This window comes from Polyergus mexicanus, unplaced genomic scaffold, assembly GCF_030449975.1.
Source record: "Polyergus mexicanus isolate NDT 795.1 unplaced genomic scaffold, iyPolMexi1.0 SCAF_3, whole genome shotgun sequence".
Lineage (NCBI taxonomy): Eukaryota > Metazoa > Arthropoda > Insecta > Hymenoptera > Formicidae > Polyergus > Polyergus mexicanus.
Genome location: NW_027223323.1, coordinates 4,937,722 through 4,959,219, shown reverse-complemented (window position 1 = coordinate 4,959,219; position 21,498 = coordinate 4,937,722). Strand labels below are relative to the sequence as shown.

The 21,498-nt window shown below is 36.8% G+C and overlaps 1 protein-coding gene across 4 annotated transcripts; it reads right to left on the bottom strand.

Annotated features, from left to right (window-relative positions):
* Nucleotides 1-38: 38 nt before the first annotated feature.
* Tau (microtubule-associated protein tau) lies at nucleotides 39-20,957 on the bottom strand. 4 transcript variants are annotated; one of them, XM_070316052.1, is made up of 10 exons: nucleotides 20,777-20,957; nucleotides 14,074-14,202; nucleotides 10,369-12,682; nucleotides 9,959-9,993; nucleotides 9,697-9,856; nucleotides 9,197-9,405; nucleotides 8,826-9,011; nucleotides 7,886-7,927; nucleotides 6,980-7,141; nucleotides 40-1,750 (listed from the first exon to the last, which is right to left on the bottom strand). In XM_070316052.1, exons 2-10 carry the CDS (start codon nucleotides 14,134-14,136, stop codon nucleotides 1,058-1,060), a joined length of 3,864 nt encoding a protein of 1,287 aa, XP_070172153.1. In that variant the 5' UTR covers nucleotides 14,137-14,202; nucleotides 20,777-20,957; the 3' UTR covers nucleotides 40-1,057. The 4 variants fall into 4 exon arrangements, 3 of the variants coding, with proteins under 3 accessions (XP_070172154.1, XP_070172153.1, XP_070172152.1); XR_011448898.1 differs by lacking the exon at nucleotides 20,777-20,957 and adding an exon at nucleotides 1,925-6,002 and having other exon boundaries at nucleotides 1,661-1,750; nucleotides 14,074-14,478; XM_070316051.1 differs by lacking the exon at nucleotides 20,777-20,957 and having other exon boundaries at nucleotides 14,074-14,486.
* Between the last annotated feature and the right edge of the window lie 541 nt (nucleotides 20,958-21,498).

The following is a 21,498-nucleotide window of genomic DNA, read 5'->3' as shown; positions in this document are numbered from 1 at the left end:
TATATATATATATTTTTACTTCTCTATAAATCTCATATATTAATTTGCAATTTTTTCCTCGCTTTATTTTCCATATTTCCTTTTAATTTCCCACTCATTGCAATATATATGCGTATATTTAGATTATATTTTGCAAACAATATATCTTTTTTACTTCTTCTGTATTTTCGAATGTTGCACGATATTAAGCATAGAAGTTATTGATTCATAAACAAATTGTTAAAGATATTTTATAAAAAAATTTATAATGAAAAAATATTTTTTTGAAAATTATTCATATATACTATTGATTTTTATTAAAAATAAAATAAAAAAACGAATATCAGAAATATTTATGACATAAAAATAATATCGCTTTAATAACTAACAAAGGTCAGTGATATATCTCTATCTGGCACTTTTGTTTTCAACACCCGTTAGAAGTTAATCTTCCATATGGTAGAAGATACGGGGTTGGAAAAATTAAAGATTTAGTTGGGAAAATATAAGACTTGCAAAGAAGATCAAGTCTTTATTCCGTCTTGCCATGAATTATCACTTTACTTTCGAATCGAATCTATTAATATTTGATTAAGAAATTATTTCTCTCTTTCTCTCTATGATAAAAAAATTTACTTTCTTTAACTTTTATATTAGAATTATATTAGTCAATAAAAAAAAGACATCTACTCTGGCAAGTATAATTCTTTACTGATTTTCTACTGTTATTTGTTGTCTAAATTATTACTTTTTGCACTCACTTTCATAAAATATACAAGATGCTCCAAGCATCCTCGCATTTGCTTTTATATACGAAATACGAGTTTATAAGTTAATTTGAAGTAATTTTTTTCTTAATATAAAAATATTGAGACGTCAATAGTTTTTATATTTACGAGGGATTAAGTTCTAGAACTATGAATAAATAAAAATATTTTACTTTGAAAATTTGTGACAAAAACTCAGATTTAAAAAAAAATTAATTTCAAATGGAAAAAAAGCAGCAGAAAGAAAATGCGAGTTATCTGAGATATCTTGTGTTAACATAAGTGCTAGAAAGCTTGTCGTATATTTTATTCTAATACGCCATTCGGGTAGCTTTCGAGGATGGCTCGATCAGTTTGGGTAAAGTAATTTTCGAGTGAATTTCGGGAGCTGTTGGACTTGCTTCTTGCGGTATCGGCGAAGATGCGAGTTTCGGAAGATGCAACTCTCTGGGGGACGAGGTTTTTCTCGGTGTGCCGGAAGATGTTTTGCTAGGTGTGCCGGGAGACGTTTTGCTAGGTGTGTCGGGAGACGTCTTGCTAGGTGTGTCGGGAGACGTCTTGCTAGGTGTGCCGGGAGACGTCTTGCTAGATGTGCCGGGATACGTTTTGCCCGGTCTATCGGGGGATGTTTTTTTAGGAGTGTTGAGGAAGGTCTTATCATCGACGGATTTAACGCGCAAGCTGCTGGGTGGACGCGGCGATCTCGGCGAGCGACCCTTCGGTGTGTTTCTGTCATTCGTTGCATCTGGCGAGGGTGTTTTGGATGCTCGTCCGTTCGCGAGGGTTAGACCCTCCGTCTCTTGCACGAGTTGCCTTCCGGACATTGTGGACTCCGGAGATTTGGCCAAACCGCTTCTAACGGCTCGGGGTGTTACAATGGACGAGGGTGACGTAACGCCACGTGCTTTGGTCGGCGTGGAGGGTGGCGGTTGAGGCTGAAGTATCTCATTGTCGCCGATCTTTGAATCGTTTGGAAAATGGCGATCATTCACGGGAGTCTCAGGCTGGAATTGCGACGATAATTTATTTTTAAACATTCGATAAGTGGAAAACACAATGCACTTGGATAATTTAATGTATTTGGATGCATCTAGTAATATACATTGATTATTCAGTGAGCTCTAATACTGGATGCATCCCTCTTGTTAGCAAAAATTACATAGTGTGTGCAGACTGACCTCTTGGCTGACAGGCGGTGAGTGATGGCGATGCTTTTGCAGACCTTGGAGGTGAATTGTGAGGGTGATTCACACGCTGTGCGTATTATCCTTTTAAAGTGGTAAGTTTTCTAAAATACGTCTAAGTAGACATTGGTAAGGAAGGATTGAGGATTTTCGTGATTGCTGGTACCGTTCGTGCCAAACTTCAGCAAGGATTAGTTTTAGGATCGTGTCGATATTAAATCTTCGTAATGTAAATCTCTCTTGCACGAAGTAATTAATTTTGAAAGAACTGACAGGTTCTGCAAAGTTGAATTTCTCATCTTTGAAACGGTAATTAAATCTGAGCTTATTATGTCTTAAATGCAATATAAGAAAAGAAATATATTATAAAGGACCTTATTAAAAGATTATTGTATATTCTTTTATCTCTTTTTCTGTATTATTATAATACACACAAAGAGAATTAAATTTAATTCTAAAAATAAAGACTAATTTCATAAATGATATAAATGTCCGCTAGTCAGTTTCAATTTATTAATTTTTTTTTAAGAATTTTTGTCGCGGGACGTTACAAATTAGAGAATTTATGGACAACTTTGATGGAACCATTTTAATAAAATATGGACAAAAGTCTTACTCCTGGATGTTACCCATCGCGTGACGACGATTATACGTATTTTTATGTGTATGTTTTATATTTGGCAATAGACATTTAGATACTTCGGCTAAATTGCATTCTACATATATTTTTTTATAAAGATAAAAGGGGCGCAGCTATTTCTTTAGCGAGATCGGAGGATGCTTTCGGCGGGAGCGTTGAGAAATAAAGAACGAAAATTTAAATTTAAAAACAAAAATATTATTATAATACCTCACCAGCAATCATAGTCCAGGGTACGCTGGATAATCGTTACACTATTGCATTCGTACGAAGTGGTAACTTGTGACAATTACGACAATTAATCTAACGTTAATTATCATTATGTCTCCGTGAAGTGTATCGCATGTTAATTGAATCAAAAAGTATTTCTTAATAATTCATGTGGAAGCAATATAGCGTAAATAATGTGTTATACATATCTCTCTTTCTTTCTTTCTTTCTCTCTTGCTAGCAACGTGTAAATTGTACGAGGTACCTAAGCTAGTAGTGACGTAAGTGAGAGATTTTTATTTTTGGCGTGATCTCGCGCGACTCGGACATTTTTCATCATCGATCTCTCCTCTCCGTCGACGTACACTCACCATTACCGTTTCCCAGATGCTTACGCATCCGAGGTGTTACGTTATATATTCGTAGAGGATGTAACGGGATAGCAGGGTTGGGAACGTTACTCTATAAAAGTAACGCGTCACCGTTACCGTTATTTTTTGTAAAAAGTAACTCGTTACCGTTACTCGTTACTGATTTTAAAAAGTAACGCGTTACCGTTACCGTTACTTAAAAAGTAACGATTCGTTACTTTTCCGTTATGTTTTTGTTTTTTGTAATGCTAAAATAAGCTATTAGATTATAAAATTATTTAGTAATCAATATTAAATGTAATAATCTATGTTACAATTAAAAACTCTAAATTAGTCACTATATAGCAAGCGCTTTTTATATTAAACTTATTTAATGATTCTAATTTTTTATATTAATATCTTTACTTTTTAATATACTTATCTTTATAGGAATTTAAATTGTAATTTACAAATTTCAATTTTGTTGAAAATTTTTATCAAACATTATTTTTAAATATTGATAAGAGAAATATTGATATTATTAAGAGTGTATCCCAATATTCATTGTCAGTATTGTAAAATCTATAATTTACGTTACTATAGATTTTCAGTACTGGCAGTGATTATCGGAATGCAGCCTATGATAGAAGGCTACAAAATATTTTTCAAAAAAAAAAAACATCCATTGAATAGATATAAGATAATAAAAACCAAAAAAATAACGATGAAAGTAACGGCTAATTCGTTACCGTTACTGTAAAAATGTAACGACGTTACCGTTATCGTTACAAACAGAAAAAAGTAACGATCGTTAACGAAAAAAAGTAACTGTAACGGTAACGACGTTACAAGTAACGCGTTACTTCCCAACCCTGCGGGATAGCGTATGTATCGATTACGTATCTACAATAAGGTTTACACGAATATTTCGTATATTCTGTCGTCTCTCTACAAGCGCAATCTGTCATCAGCCCCGTGTATATAGACGGATGTCTCGCGCGGATTTCGACGCGATTAACCCGCGTGTTAAACGCGGGCTTCTTCTCTATCTTCTGGCACCTTTTCTTTTACCCGAAACTCTAACTCAATCTCTCTCGGCCGCGTTGCACCGAATTAATTTTGATAACTTGATAACTCCGCGTGAAAAACTCCGTGCGATACAGATTTCGCGATCCTCCTCTTTATCGTCACCGTGGCCGTAATGTAGATAGAGCGAAAAAGCTACAGAGTTATCTAACCGATTAATCGACTATTAGTGCAACGCGTTGGCTCTCTCGTGATCCATTCTACGTCGATCGAGATTGCTATCTGTGTTCTGTAGTCTCTCACGTGTTTTCAGAAATCATGGGATCGACCACGTCGAACGAAAATTATATCTTGCGGTAACTACGCACCGTCGTTCGCGATTCAATTATCCGATGTCGCTGCATGACGACAATGAAATACGACATATATAATGCGTGATACCGAGGCGCATTGGCTGTTAAGACTTCCTCACGTGAAAATTAATGTTTTTTTTTTTTTTTTTTTTCTAAAACGTCTATTTCCCTTGAGAGGACGTGCACGTGTGATGGTACTTCCTACGTTAACAATGACGCACGGATTTGTGATCGTTGTACTTTCATTTTTTATTGTATGAATATTTGTATAAAGAAATAAATAAGAAACTGTAGCGATATCGTGAATTAAATGAAATGAGAATAAAAAATAAAACAGTGTCACACCCGCTATATATTAGATACCGCCAGCGATACTATAAATTGAATAACAAAGATTCAAGATGATATTATAATGACGTTTTTCGCAAAATCAAGTATGATAAGAAATTTGAATTTGTTTATATAGTTTCACTCGTTTTACGTCGATACGTTTTTTTATTCTTATCGTGTATTATTGATTTAACTTCTTAAGCGATTATATCGTACCATGCCTGATCAATTGCAATAGATTATGAATGTATCATTGCAGCCTGATAATAATAAACTCGTGAATAATAAACTCGTGATGCATCGTAATATCAGTTTTCTTATGGCACACAAATGCGTATCAAAAATCGGTAACTTGTAAATATTCATATTTACGTAGTAACGGCGGACGCGCGTAAAAGAAACGCCGGTATTAACGATTAAGAAAATTGCAGGAAGGAGCGCTGTGTGACAAGAATATAACGCTCGATGGAGAAAGTCATTACTTAAAAAAATAAAGAGTTTGTGTGCGAAAATTGTTTTTTAAATCTCCCTTTTTCTCTTTACTGCTATACATTAATAAAAATTCTTCTCGGTCATTTTTCGCAATCTCTCGCGTATTTTATAATTTACGTATTTACGTAATAAAAGAGACGTTATTATGCATGATACGATAAATATATTATGTGTATGTGTATTATATTGTAGAATGTTTCTTTTTTTTACTATGACTTATTCACCTTTTTTTTTTTTTTTTCTCTAAAGACCATTAAAAGTTGCTGCAAATGCAGGGTAAGATGCACATTTGGAATTCGCGCTCGACTTAACAACAAATCAATGCAATCAACGTATATTGCTACGTTCGTTGATTAAGTTTGCCCGTCGCGAAAAATTCCATCATTCGCGCGTAGACGAGAGATATCGATCGCAATGCTCCGTTTTACCGAGGAGTTCCGTGCGCCGTCTGTCTCAATATCGCTCTCGATCAGGCGCGTGCGAGGACCGCGCTCGTTCGTCCTCTAAAGGGGGTTGAATAGGTAAACATGATTAATCGTATGCAAATGATATAGTTAAAGCGGGTCTATCGGCCGACTTTTCGTGACCTAGCATTCCTGGTTCAGGTTCTCGTCCGAGGCTGGCAGGCCATTCTTGCCGGAGTTGGTGATCGCGCCGGAGGGCACGGGGCTCTGCGGGCACAAGACATCAGGATTAAGCCTGCGGCATCCTTGCGAATTGTGTAAATTGACTAGATAAATATCCCTCTTTTAATCCCATCGTAGATAATTTAATCCCGTCAATATTGTCGTTAAACATTATTCTAATAATTCAATCAGATAATGTTTCAACGATGTGTGCCGTTTTATTTCACGCGGCTTATCCTGATTAATGCGCACTAGTCGATTTAGGATCGATTTTTTTGACATTAATTAATTTTAATCGTAATTTATTAACTGATTCTGCGCAGCCTTTTCTTCTCTGTCTTGTTAAAAATAAAATTTAGACAGACAGTTAACTAACAAAACAGTAGTTATTCTACAGTTAATCTTGCTCATTTTTGAGGCGCAGATAATGTACTTTATGAAGATTGTAATCTCACGATAGGCGCACTTTTGCGAAGGTAACAACCAGTAGAAATAATATCGGTAGAATGTAGTTTTAAAAATAAGAAAGGAAGGCATTGTAGAAAGCGTTATACATTCGTTATTTCTGTAAGAATGGATGCAAAAATCAGCCTAATCAGTGGACGATATTGTATTTTCGCAAAATAAAATTTATAACTAAAGTGAATCAATAAATTCTAATTCTTAAAAGAGACTTTAATTTTTTTAGTATCCTACAAACTCTATATTTCGCGAATATTGTTTCATTTACTTTTGTGACATATTATTTATCTATAGGTGTAGGGGTCCATGATATTGAGCGTGCGCTGTATTGCGAAGACGCATGCAACGCGTGTTTAAGCACATAGTGCACACAAATGTTATATGCGAAAAATCTCGAGAAGCAATATCATCTTATCGAACTAGAATTTTTCATTATCGCGATGTGTTTCACTAAAAATTGTGAGAAGAACACGTCGGAGCGTCCGTCGCGTGCAAAAGTCGGAAAGAATTTTGCAACGAAATTATTCTCAAGACTTTTTATTTATATTTTGCACACATACCTGAGATCCGCTACCGTTCAAGCTTTCCACGTTAGAGCTCGTTTGCCGAAGATAGTCTCTGTCGTTGAAAATCTTTTTTTCGCCACCGCCCGGCTTATGCTTCACATTGTCCAATGAACCAATCTTACTTTCGGCCTTGATATCTATTTTTTGGGTCGGGATCTGAAAGATGGTACGACCCGCCATATTATTTGTCCGTTGATAAAATTCTATTTAATAAGCGATTAGAGGAGACAGTGGAAATAAAAAAAAAGCTGAGAAATAAGAGATTTTTTACATTTTTTTTTTTCCAAATAGTCGAACAAGCAATAATAGAATATATTTCTTGTTCATTTACGGTATATTTACTGGCTCAATATAATTAAGAATGGGTTAAAAGCGCGATATATACAATATATATATATAACAGGAAGTAAATGATATTGAACTGAAGGGTCTAAAATCTAAATATATAAATTTGGAAACATGCAGAAACATGCTTAAATTTTCCATCCAATGTATACATTTTACTTACGTCTATATCCGGCGATATAGATAGAACTTTACCGATTGCAAAGTGATGATAAGCACATTTTCGTATCTCGTAAATCGTGGAAGTAAACTGGCCGCGATTTATTACACCAATTATAAATAGCGATTTTCAGGGTAGATTATTGACGTACGCGATATATGCAGACGCGTTTTTATTTAGTCGTGTTTGTTTTTTTACATGCATTGATTTTACCTCCGCGATTTCGCGATGAAATACAAGAAATTAATTTTTCGCCTCTCAAAATGTCACGATCAGGCGAAGGCCAGACCAGACGAATAAAAACACGGGATGAAGAAAAAGATACAGAAAGCGACACACATTTATGGTATGCATAATTCATACACTATTCCGTTAGCTGTGTACAACGTACTTACGTCGTTCTTCGTTTCCTGCGGTGTCTTAGGCGGAGTCGCAGACTGAACACCAAAAAATAACAATGACTTGTTAATAATGACGAGAGACGACACATGCATACGAATTAGTACAATTCAGTTTTCTAGCTTCCAATGGTAATATTTTTCGATTCGGACTTTAAAATCATCAACGGAATTCACGTGCGATAGAATCGACAAACCGTATATTATTCTTAGTCTAGAAATTTGGACGCTTATAAAGTAAAATTAATAAATTCCAAGTTGTGCGTGGATCATTGGATTATTCAACCTGGAAACTTATCAACTTCGCTTTAAAGTATGAATTGTCCGTTTATCCGAAATAGCATTCCGCATGCAATTCATTCAATGAAATTTAAATAATATTGTATATTACTGAATAATTATCTTAGATGCTTTTGTGACATAATGAACCAAGTGAGTATTGCATTTGTAATGGATTCTATTCTAATGAAGCCATCTGCAATTAATGAATATAAGAATTTTTATGCAACGATCTATAGTAATAAACAGCAGCTGTATTACTCCTTTGTCTAGATAATTATAAAATATGTACTAACGGTAAAAATATTAATAAAAATGTAAATCTAAAGGCATACATATAACTGCATGCGTTAAGTTATTAATGATTATTTCCAACGTTAATTGTTTTTAGATATGATGCAAAAAATGATACGATTACGTGCTAATATTATGAATTAAAGCATAAAAATAAAAGATAATAATGCTTTATATTTTAATTAGGGATCTTGATTAAAGGATTCTTACTAAACGATTCTTTGTATGAGAACGTATCAGAAAAAAAAATAAAAAAATAAAAAAGTGATTAATATATTTGGTTATATAACTGGTTGCAATAAACATTGGTTTTTAAGCTACATATTGTAAATACGTAATCGAATTATCGAGCAGGAGATCTCACCTTAACGGCGCCGCCACCAGGAACATGTTTCGCATTTTCTTTGGATCCGACTTTAGGTTTCGCCTTGTCTTTGAAATCGAGTTTTACCGTCTCGATTTTCTTGTCACCACCGCCTGGCTTGTAAGTTGCGTTTTCCAAGGAGCCGACCTTGGGTTTAGCATTCCATTGAAGTTTTACTTGAGAGATCTACGAAAAATTTGACGATAGTTCTAATCAATATCTTCTCAATGTATTTTCAATATCAAACGTGTGTCAATAAGAAGAAGAAGGGGAAAAAAAACAAAGATATTCTAATAAACAAGTATAAACGCAAAAATATGTATTATTGATATAAATCGATTAATTTAATAACGGTTTCGAAAGGGATGAACCTTTTTGTCGCCACCGCTAGGCGTGTATTTATCATTCTTCGCGGCGATTTTCGGTTGCGCTTTGCTGAAGTCCAACTTCCTGTTCTCTATCTTCACTTTGCCGCCGCCCGGTTTATAACTCGCGTTGTCCAGAGAACCGATTTTCGATCGCACAGTCTTCAGATTAGGGGAAGGCGCAGCGCCAACTTGAACTTTGTTCATCGGTACTTCTGTACGATTAGAAGGTACACGGTTATTGGAACAGATGTTACGTTAGTGAAGTAAGGTTTGACTTTTTAAATATTTTCCTTACTCTCTAATTCTTTCTATAGCATTCAGTCCAATTTCTCAGCGATGTAAAAGAGATGCCGATTATATTTATATAAAACCAGGATTATACGTCGGAATTATTAGGATATTAATCAAACGTCTTACTGTGTTGAAATGGCGTGACATAAGATTTTGCTCACATGAGATATAGGTCAGTCCGTTGTTAAATTAACGAAACAAAAACTACTTACTTTTTTTCTCCTGGGCAGTCGACGAAGGCGTGTCGGGAGTTCGCGGTAATGATTTAACAGATTTGCTAGGTGATTTCGTAGGCGATCCAGCCGTCGATCTCTTGTCGCTTTCTTTAGATCTTTTGGTTGGCGATTCTGCTACTCCATTTGCAGTCGATGCCTATTTGGAACAATTTGAAAATTTGTCGTGAAAAAAAAAAAATACTTTAGTATGTCGTATGATATATAAGAAGTGTGGAAGAAGGCAGAGAATGATATTTACCGCGTTAGCTTGCGATTCGCTGCCATTTTGGATCGCTGTGGAAAGAAAAATAATATATTGATACATCGTAATGATTAATTGAAGGCATGCATACGACAGAGCTGTGTCGCACCGAAGCAAAATCTCGATAATCTCGAATACAGAATTGTAGTAATCAAGTTTCAAATACGTATAATAGAATATATATAGTAGAAATATAATTTCTTGTATAAAATTAATTTTATAGTGAAATCTATATGTCGTATATTTTAATATTAAATTTGCCGAATTAAAAGACGGAAAAATAGTGCGTTTGAATTTTTCTTAATGAATAAATACAGACAAATCGAATAAACTGTTGTTCGCGAAGCGAACGAATTAATGTTTGGTATTCATGTTTCGCCTTTTATTCCGCGCGTAAACACAAGAACCTTTTTTCTTCGCAGACTTTTTCTCGTCGTCCAGTTTCGCCGGTGTTTGCGGACGTGGAGTTTTGATCGTTGGAGTGGTAGACTTCGACGGAGATGTCGCAATCAGGATCGGTGCCGTGTCTGCTATTTCTACCGATTTCTTCACGATGGTTTCGACAAAGGACGTTTTCTTTTTCTTCTCATCCTCTGTCTGTTTCGTAGGTGATTTCGGAGAGTTCGACAATCGAGGGCTACCACCGGAAGATAACGACCTTTTTTCCCCGTTATCGAAGCCCTTCACACCTTCAGGCGATCTTGGCGAGATTACTGATCCCGCCATCGATAATTTACCTTGACCCTCCGGTATCGTAGGTGATCTCGGGGATTTCGGTGACGACTTGTCGTCTTTGCCGATCCCTGAGTTAGGCGAACGCAACGACGAGGCCGGTCTGCTGGACTCTTTCACTTGCAGAGTATCTTTGCCAGATTTGTCGTGCTGTGGATTCTCGATGGAAGTTTCGCCACCACTCGATTCTATTCCGGTTGGCGTGCTTGAGCGCGACTTGTCGGACACCTTTGTCGGGGTTAAATGCGGTTCTTTCTCCGCATTTGAAGATGGTGCTAGCTGAGCGGCTGGAGTACTTGCGCGCGAATACTTATCCGGCGTTTTCGACTCTTGTTCCGCGTTTCCAAGCGGCTCCGATCCGGCTGGAGTATTCGCGCGCGATTTATCCGGCGTCTTGATAGGCGTTTTTGATTCTTGTTCCGCATTTCCAAGCAGCTGCGATTCGGCTGGAGTATTCGCGCGCGATTTATCCAGCGTCTTGATAGGCGTTTTTGATTCTTGTTCCGCATTTCCAAGCAGCTGCGATTCGGCTGGAGTATTCGCGCGCGACTTATTCGGCGTCTTGATCAACGTTTTCGATTCCTGTTCCGCATTTCCGTGAGGCTCCAATCCTGCCGGAGTGCTGGAACGCGACTTATCGGGAGTTTTATTCTGCTCCGCGTTTTCGGGTGCGTCCAGATGCGCCGGGGTGCTGGAACGTGACATGTCCGAGGTCCTGGATGGAGTCCTCGATACTGCCTGTTCTGCGTTCTGAAGTGTGTCCAGATAAGATGGTGTGATAGAACGCGAATTGTCGGAAGATTTTGAAGGAGTCTTCAAGCTTTGTTCGACGTTCCCAAATGCGTTATCGTTATACGGACTGCTTGGCTTTGGAATTTCTTCAATTTCTTCAATTAGTTCGGATGTCAACATAGCGCTCGGTGTTTCATTATTCATTGAGTCGTCGACGAGCAGCACATTTACTTCATCTCTTGTAAAATCTTCTGTCAAATTCTCGACGATATCAATCTCTTTACTTGATGGGGGTCTGCTAAAGAGTTTTTCATCTTTTCTTTCTTCTTTATCATCATTTACTGCGGAGGAAGGTCTGCTTTGAGAAATTATTGATGCCGTATCCTCATCAAACTCTTTCGATATTTTATCATGATATTTACTCGTTTTTTCGATAGTCGCCGTTCCCGGTCGGATCATGGGTTTTGTTGGAATTAAGGGTGACTTGGAACCGTTTACCAGTCCCTCAGGAATGTCATCCTGATTGTGTCGCGGTAACTTCTCGTTATCCATCACGACATCGTCATCGTCGTCATTTTCGCCGTTTTCATGGACATCAGACTTCTTTCTCTGTAAATAACTCTCTGGTTTATCAACGTTGATCTCGTTTATATCCGCCATTTTTTCGATGACAATGCGCGGTCGTGTCGGCTGCTTGATCTCCTCGTTCGACGAAAGATGCTGTCGTTGCAGGCTCAGCGATGAGTCATTTCTCAGTAACTGCCTAGGGAAAACGGATTCTTGACTAGGTCGTCGAGGCCCGTTTTCGGGCGCGATATCAGGTCGTTGAAATCGCGGATCGTTGCTGCCTCGTTGCTGCTGCTGTTGTTGCTGCTGATATACCTGCTGATTACCGGCAAAGGGTGGTCGTTGACCTCCTGCTCCTTGCGGCGGGGGACCGCGAATTCCCGGGGAATACACGAAACGTTGATTCGAGGGATGCAGCGGATTCTGCGGAGACAGTTGACCGGGCTGCAGTGACCTTGGAGGGAAGGAACTCCCTGGTGGTCTCGGCGGACCGTAAGATCTAAGCTGTACGAATTGACCCGAGGCCGGCGACGGACCTAAGGAAGAACGACTGTCCAATCGGCGTAATAGTTGTCCCGGTCGAGGTGCGCCTATGGGACCATTATTTATCGAATTTCTGGGAGACGGTGGCGGACCTTGCGGTCTCGCCTGAAAGCCTTGCAGTGGTGAAAGAACTTGGTTTGGCTTCACCTGCGGAAGAATAGCTCGTGTCGCGTATACTTGCACAAGAACATGTGCTCGACGATGATTTGCTATGATGAATCAATTTTATAAAGAACCGATGAGCTTTTAGAGATAGTTCTAATGCATTTGCGCTATATCTTAAGTCAATAAAGTTCGTTTTTAATTCTAGAATTACAATTGTACGAGAATCCATATTATACTATTTCGTTTAAAGACAGGTATCGAGTATTAAATTTTCATGAATGCAATTCTAATAATTCATTATTATGAACGAGATTATATATTTTTGGTATTTCAATTTAAACTTATAGATTTGTTACGATCCCTGAACGAAGATAGCCGGGACGAATAAATTTACGAGTGTAATTATTTGTGATTTCCTATTTATGTTTTACGTGTGTTGCTAATATTACCTTTTTTTCATTAGATAGATTTATGAATAAGCTATGCTAGTTTAACTCAAAATTTTTATATTATATTATCTATATGTAAATGCCATACCTCATTGCTTTTGGCATCGGAAATGTGCTCGCAATGTGATTACAATTTGATTTTTAATCTCGAACATCATTGTCACATGACTAAGAAACGAAACTGAAGGTTATCAGTGCAACATAGTAAATTGCGATCGACAATATTAACCCTGACCTTAGGCCCATCGATCTTTTCGTCGCGTTACGATTCGAATTGGAGACCGCATTGTGTACAGACATTCGCTTTATTCCCTGTGTTATCCGAGCCGTTAATTTATATCGCGGATCTACCGTTGACTTTCTCGGCGTTATTTTGCATAACGCGTCTGAACAACGTTAGGCATCGTTCGCTGTCATCATCGTATTTTCAATTCAATTTAGTTAATTTATAACATGTGACATTTCGTGTTGCGAGTTAATTCGCACGAAGATAACATCGTATTTTGTACGATGACAACAATGTAGAAATCGCGCAAAAGAGGGACTAGAGAGAGAGAGAGAAAGACACCGATGGCAGTCGAAATTTGTGATAGTGGCCCTGAGTTTATCGATCTTTTGATAAAATGCGGATTGGTGACGTCTCGCCGTGCCATTTCTATACCGTGCCTGCCACCGTTTTACTTTCGGCTCGTCGTTATGGGATCGAGCCACGAATGACTATCGTTTCGAACGACGCTCTACATAGAGCACGTTACGTTAGCAGGCAAACTTCTCGTTATCCTCTCAGACAAGTTGCAATTTTCTTCACTCTATTTTGTGTGATTGAGCGATTTATAATTATAAACGTTGCGCCGGTAAATGTAGAGAATGTAATAAAAATATAATCTAAGCACACGCGTCTTGTCATCGTAGCGGCAGATCTTTTTATTGTTAATGATTATTCAATCTATTGATATATAATATCTCATCGTTTTCGTTGCTTACCATATTTTCTTCGTGGCCCGAAGCAGATTGGGCCATATTGTTCGCGGTTTCTTGCGAATCCATACTGATTTTTCCCTTGTACTCTTATGGAATATACCTCGACTCGCCTCAATATGGTTCCCCGTAAACCTGTTGCGTAAACATGTGACCAAACTGCTCTTTATAAAGGTGCGCCTGATATGCGCGATAAACAAAGCGATCGACATCAATGCACCGCTACATAGTGAATGAATGTCGCAGCGTGTCGGATAACGTGACAACGAAGACTATCCTTATTGTGTGTCTTGTACGTATTACTGGAGACACTGTACGCGTGATAAAAGCAGCTGGAGAAATATCGAACGTATGTTGGAAGAAAATATATTTTGCGTCAAATGGGGGCGGACTAATGGAAAGTACCTTCAACGTAAAATTTCATGTCAAATAATAATTTTGCGTTTATTTCAATTAATATATTACGAGTAAATTAAAATACATATAGACAAATAGATTATATTATTTTATATAATAATAGTTTATCGTATACAAATTATGCAAAATGTTTGATGCTATTTAACGAAAAAGATAATTATTTTTTAATATAAAATAATAACTGAATATAAATGTTGATTATAATAATAGATTGAAATTAATGAAAAAAGATTATATAATACATTCTCTCTGCTATTGTATAATACATGCTATTTAGATCTTATCAATTCATTATTCCAGAAGAATTTCTGGAATATGTGAGAGAGACAATATTTTTTTGCATATATATTTGTATATCATAATATAAGAATAATACCGAGAAAATTCTGGACGTTTAAGTACTATGAATAATCCATGGTGGAAATATGATATACTCGATAATTCTATTAGTGCCTACTTAATATGATCCTACAATGCGTGCAATGATAGTAACCTTCAATTATAAATTATCACGCGCTCTACGTGCCGAACAGGTATTACGTGTGCCGATGATGAGATTACAGTAATCAAACCGAGAACAATTACCAATAGTGTTTTACAAGCGAATATTCTACTAGTGAATATATAGATAGAGGTGTGCATTTAATTAGAGTATGCGTTTAATTAGATCATTCAATTTAACATTATAAGAACAATATTAAGATAAAATATATATATCGAACGATGTGAACGTATATATGGAAATATATTTAGATTTATTTAAAACTCTGAAACGCGAAAAATATTTTGTTCGCTGTCCTTTGCCTCTTGATGCTTGTTAAAAATTTGCGAAATATCTCGGAATCGGCCGAAATCAGATTTGTACTTAAAAAACTTAAAATTACAGTATTAAAATATTAATGTCACAACTACGTGACAGTTAAAATATCGAAATAAAAATATGTCTTATCTAAAATTTTATCAGACATATCAGAAAGAAAAATAGAATCCAAATAGGAATCTTTCGGACATTGACTTTTGCTAACAAGTCTTCGAATGTTTGGGTTGTATGGTGCATCGCAGTTATCTGCGTACTACTTTAAGGAGTGGGCAAAAGTGGCTTAAAATTGAATGTAAACGAGGGAAGACACGCGAACGATCATAATAGTGCCGAATAGCGAAACAGATCGTATTGCTGATCGGTTGCTGGCAATTCACCTTGAAAAATAACGTCGCAAAATTATCGTGAAACGAGAAGTCTGTGTTCTACGATAACTAAACGAGCAACGTTCGTAAATTCCCAACAATTGGACGGGTCTAACGATCACTTCCTTCAATTATCAGGTCGAAAATGCATTGATCTTATTCATTTTTTTTAGAATGTTGCAATTTACTCTGATCGCCCATTAATCATTGTGCTATGACATCATCGTACAACGTTAATCTTGAATTTGCGTTTGGACTTGGCATTGACCTCTTTCTTGAAGTTTCATCATCTTTGTGTAAACACATGGAACGTTGTCATGTGACTTTACTTATCGTGAAGAAAGTGCAGTTTGTATAAATGAGATAATTTTTTGACACAAGCAATTGTTTACTTATGTAAAAAATATATTTTTTATAAATTTATTTAAATAACAAGATCATATAATCTTTCCGATAAAAAAAGAAAACCAATTTAAACAGATATAAATCTAATGAATTATATGTTTGATATGAACCATATAAGTAAAATATAAACCGTTTATATAATAATATAAAACGTATTCTTGTAAATAATTTTTAAGTAAAATAATTAAAAATTTTTTTCTAGAATAACTGAAATAATTTGTTAATTGAGATAAAAGCTTTTACAAAATATGGCTCTGAATATCACTTTCATTTTATAGCATGCGAGTTATTAGCGGGTGATTCGAATTACTTGCGGTCAGTCACGTCACCGTCTGCGAGTAATTAAGTCGGTCGGAGACATAAAATAAGCTTTAAAATAACCTTTCGCACGCATAAAGTATAGTGGCCTAAGAATGCCCGATGATATCATACACAATTAAATAAAAAGCAGGTTTATAACGTATATACTTTATCGAATACTTTAACCATGTTTTTCAACCTTGTGGCACAATCTCCAGACATTTCGGCATCACCCTTCATCAATATGCGAATTTATATGATCTTTTATTTCACTCTTTTAAAGACTATGAAAGTTTTTAAAATATATATTTTCATATCTTCGTCTATATTGTATGCTGTCTTCGGATAGGAATCTCTATATGGTGGGAATTTCGTATGGTGGGAACTCTATCACGACGAACATGTGGCCAAAGTATTATTGGATCGTTAGAAATAACTGCACTAGCGAAAGCAATTCGTTCTGTTAGATTGTTTATCTTATTTTATGACCGACAATCTTGATTATTTTAAATTATATAAAAATTCAGATTTAGAGACCAATTATCGAAAAATCTTCAGTCTTTTCCTTTTAAAATGTATTTTTCATGTATTTCATTATTGCATAAAATATAATTCGAACTTTGACAAAATTAAGACAAATTAATTCAGAATTAAAGGCGTATTGAATCCTCAAAGTTGTCGCATGAAATTTTATTACAGTGTCTGTTGTTTTATCGCTAGATAAGAGTGAAATTCGAGCTGTCTCTCGAGACAAACGCGAACGTTTCTTTTTCTAGATTTGCAAATTTGCGCGAAAAGCCACTTCCGGTTTCGTTTCCGACGTTAGATCAGAAACAGGCTGCTCCGTGCGCGTAACCGACAAGTGCTCATTCCTGAAGTTATTGATCCGACTCGGTGAGCGTGTTCGACTCCATCATTCACGTGTGTATATACAGAAAGATGCGTCATGTGTAATACGGCTAAGCTGACGTTTAAATGAACGCAGAGGACTCCCTGTGAAGAGAATTTCTCTATGCGACGCTCGAATGACCAGATCGGCCTCAATTTCAGGAGGAAGGGCGCAACTTCGACTAGCTTTTAATTAAAGAAGCGATCGTGGATGCGATATCGAGGCAGTACGAGATAACCTTCCTATTAGCGTCAAAGTTGAGGAAAATAGGATTTTATCAAAGGTGGAAGGTTGCATTTAATGCGTTGCTACAAGTTGCGGAACTAATCGTTAAATTAATCGATAACATATCGGTCGTATCGTGTGACAATACATTAACTATAGGAGATAATTAAGAATTGTTATAAAAGCATCAATTGAACATAGTAAAAAAATAAAGTGTGTTTTTTACTTAAAGGGGGAAGCTCTCTTGTGATACTATTTTATAAATGCATTTAATGTATTATAATTAAGGATTTATTTATTTTTGATCAAATAATGAATAATTTCTGAAGATATTAAAATTAATTACTACTATTTGTTAACAATACTAATTGCGAATGGTATTAATTTCTTCTCACTGTATAAAACATTATCAACGCGAACAACAGCAAAGTTTCACGACAACTTGTCGAGAAGTTTATTGCGTTTGATTAAAATATGAAAAAGATTGGTTCGGTTAACCGCAGAATGTTAGACACGAAACAATTCATTTGTTAGCGATATTCTCTATTTTTTTTTTTTCTCGCGAAGGAAGACGATTCGCGCGCGAGACATGCATGCGCTAATTTTGAGATTTTTTGTCGATTACACGCGATCGATACCAGACTCACGCAATGCATGTATTCTAAGGGACCTACATTCAGGTCATCGAATGGCAAGTAACACGATGCAATTTTCCATCGCGAGGCTTCCTCGCGCGGCGATAAAAAAGGAACTTCGCTCGCATCATTATCTTCAAATTTACTTTCGGTGCATCGAGCGACGCGTCATCGGAACTTATTGCTTTAATCGTTGCTAACGATGAAAAAAAGTATTCATTTGTTATCGCATCGCTGTTGTAACAGTTCGATGTTTCGATGTTCTATAAATAGCGTGACATTACGTGATCAATTTAAATGAAAGAAAATAATTTCGATTACGCTTAAATAAAAAAATATAACGACACCAAAGTATGACACATTTGTATAAATAAATTACTTGTTCTATATGTGTTTACATTTTTCACATTGGACCATTTTACCCTGAATCATCTCTCTTGGGGAATGCGAATGGCTCAGTTAATTATACTTTATTTTACGCCCGTTTATGCAACATATCATACATTATAAAATTATTATTATTCCATTTGGTTAACGCACACGTTTCTCGATCATATAAAAAGGAAAAATCGTATATTATTCTATTTGTATGGAAGCAAAGTTAGAATTCATTGCATGCGTTATCTAAATTTAACGAGCGATACCACGACAAAACAAAAAGGCATACATCGGGGGTAACGACAGTTAATGACAAGGACGGTAATGCACCACCAGGTATAGTTTGTCGCGGACGAAGTGGATTTATCGCAGAGCAACATCTTCGAATCACCTGCGACAGGTAGCAATGTGCGATTGTCACGTGTGTCGGTTTATCGATAGCGCAGCGATACTTCCTGGATGTTAACCCATTTACTCGCCTTTCGAGCGTTTCGCGAACGAGATTCGCGTAGCGGATATCGCGCATTAAAGTTTAAAGTTGATTATTTCTGGCAGAAAACATCACGACGATATGTCGTATTTGAGATATCGCTTTATCCAGGTATTGATAAGCGATAAACTGGCGAATATAGTGACAGTGCTAAAGTAGTACAAAACAAATGCAGTATAATAAAAAGCGGCTCGATCAAGATCTCTCGTGTAATTAATCGTCTTTGGCGAGGAGTGAGATTCCTGTTCCCGACTCGACGCGAATCGAGAAAGCGTAATATAATTTATTCCACGATGAGAAAAACAAGGAACAAGGACGATCATGAGATTAACGATCTCGAGGTGGCAATAGTAATGATACCGGTGTGCGTGTCGGTTAAGTCACGAAAGAAGCATCGGATTGAAAAGGGCCCGAGTGCCAACAGAGAGACTGGTACCGGTCGATAATCAATGATCGAAATTGATTTTCGAAAGAAATTCCGTTCGTAGGTATACCCGGTACAGTGAGTGCTTCAGTGGTGCATCTCCATAATAGTTTAGAACGCTTTTATTGAGCGAACTCTTTTGTTTATTCGCGGAAAACGAGAGCTAGAGCTTTTTGCGTGAAAAAGAACTTTGCGTTTTTTATATAAAGTACCAATCTTATTAAACATAAAAATTCAATCTTTCTACGTTTTCGTTAATACACGTATTTCTCGATACAAATATATTTTGATTAATATATGCTCATCATGATTATTCTTCATTAAATATATTTTAGGTAACAAGTACAATAAAAAAACCACGAATATATTGATTGTATACACGAATATGCCATAGAAGTTTTTATGTTTTGTTTCAAAATGTAATATTTTTAATTTATAATGATTCTATAATATGATTATAGTATACATGAAAATATGAAAACGTGCCTTTTAGAGCAAAGTGTTTTGTACGCTAATATATCAACCAATGTTTCTCGCGGCAACATTATCTATCGTACGTGTAATTATTTGTAGTTATATAATGCGTAATGTTCTACGTGCGTAGCATGTCTACGAAGATTATCCCTACGGTGGGTGATTGAACTATTAATCTAAATCCGCATATAAAGTGGTCGATTAGGAACAATTTACTGAACAGCAAAGACTAAATTGCAAGAAGCTATGTTCTTTCGTTCTTTGAGATGACGAATCGTCGTTCGGTAATTACTATGATGATCGAACAAGCTGTGCGACAGAGGCTCGTATCGCTTAAGGAGAGGAGACTCTCGCGCACGATAAGCTTACGTTATTTTTTTTATACATATCTACTTAGGCTTTAAAACACTCACAAATCGGTATCAATCAATTTTTGGTCGCAGGCAAAAAGTCATTTGTGTCGTTTAGCCTCATCTACGGATCGGAAAGTTACACGCGGACGTTATTCAACGCACCATTCCATTACTTTTTCGTATCCTCGATAAATTTTTTAATTAAATCAAAGACTGATTGTGTTTTTGAGAGATTAGATACTATAGTTTCGTGTATAAATTAGACAGAGAGTTCCGTTAAGAAAAGGGGAGACGCGAGAAGGAGACAAAACGAAGTTCGTTGATCGCGGACGAAACACCGATTTCGTTTCGCTGTCTCGGCGAAGCTACAGCTCGACGGATCCTCCAGACACGCGAGTAGAATATACCGAATGTGAACGGACCTGAAGAGAGAAGAGTGCCGGAGCGGAGGAGAATTCTACGGTAGATTCTACGATATTTGTAGACTCGATGATGTTCGCAGTCTGGTCCCGATAGGGAGAGTAGTCGGCTTACCTGGGTGCCGTCGTTTTCGTCCTAGCCACCTCAGTCTACGTTGCCTCGTAAGTCACTAAGCTAGCGCAATACTCGCGTAGGAGCGTCTTCGGCCAAGTACAACCCTCGGTTGGCACGTTCTACGGACCGTTGCCGTCCGTTTGTCCTGCCGTGCCTTTGCTCCTGCGCTCCAACGCCCAGTTGGGGACGCAACCTTACCCTGCGCACTACTATTCAACGATGCTTGTCTACTGTGTATATATATATATTGTATATATAATATCAAGCCGGACTTGGGAGAGACAATCTATCGATAAATTATGTAGCTTCTCGCGCGCGTGATCGGGTTTTCTACGCAGTTTTCTAAAATAACACGGCCCTCGAGAGACTTTACGCGTATGCGCAGGACTGATGCATCTCCAGGCAGGTCATAGACGAGAGTTTCCACGTATAACATCTTGGAAAGATTTCTCTCGCGTGTATAGATTTTCGAAATCGCGTGTAGACGCAGCAACTTAATTTTTATTTAAATTCTTACACGCATCTTCATTTAATATGGCTTCACGCGCAAAGATTTATCGCACATATTATAATAATATTGCATAGAGTTTTCCGGAACATCGCCAATCTTAGAAATGTCCAGGGTTGGGAAGTAACGCGTTACTTGTAACGCCGTTACCGTTACAGTTACTTTTTTTCGGTAACTGTAACGGTAATGGCGTTACAAATTTTATTTGTAACGG

Coding starts and splice junctions, on each gene's coding strand:
- Tau (XM_070316052.1), bottom strand. CDS start 14,136: ATGGATTCGCAAGAAACCGCGAACAATATGGCCCAATCTGCTTCGGGC. Junction 9,994..10,368: donor AAAGTCTGCGAAGAAAAAAG/GTTCTTGTGTTT, acceptor TTCTTTCCACAG/CGATCCAAAATGGCAGCGAA. Junction 9,012..9,196: donor CTAGCGGTGGCGACAAAAAG/GTTCATCCCTTT, acceptor AATTTTTCGTAG/ATCTCTCAAGTAAAACTTCA.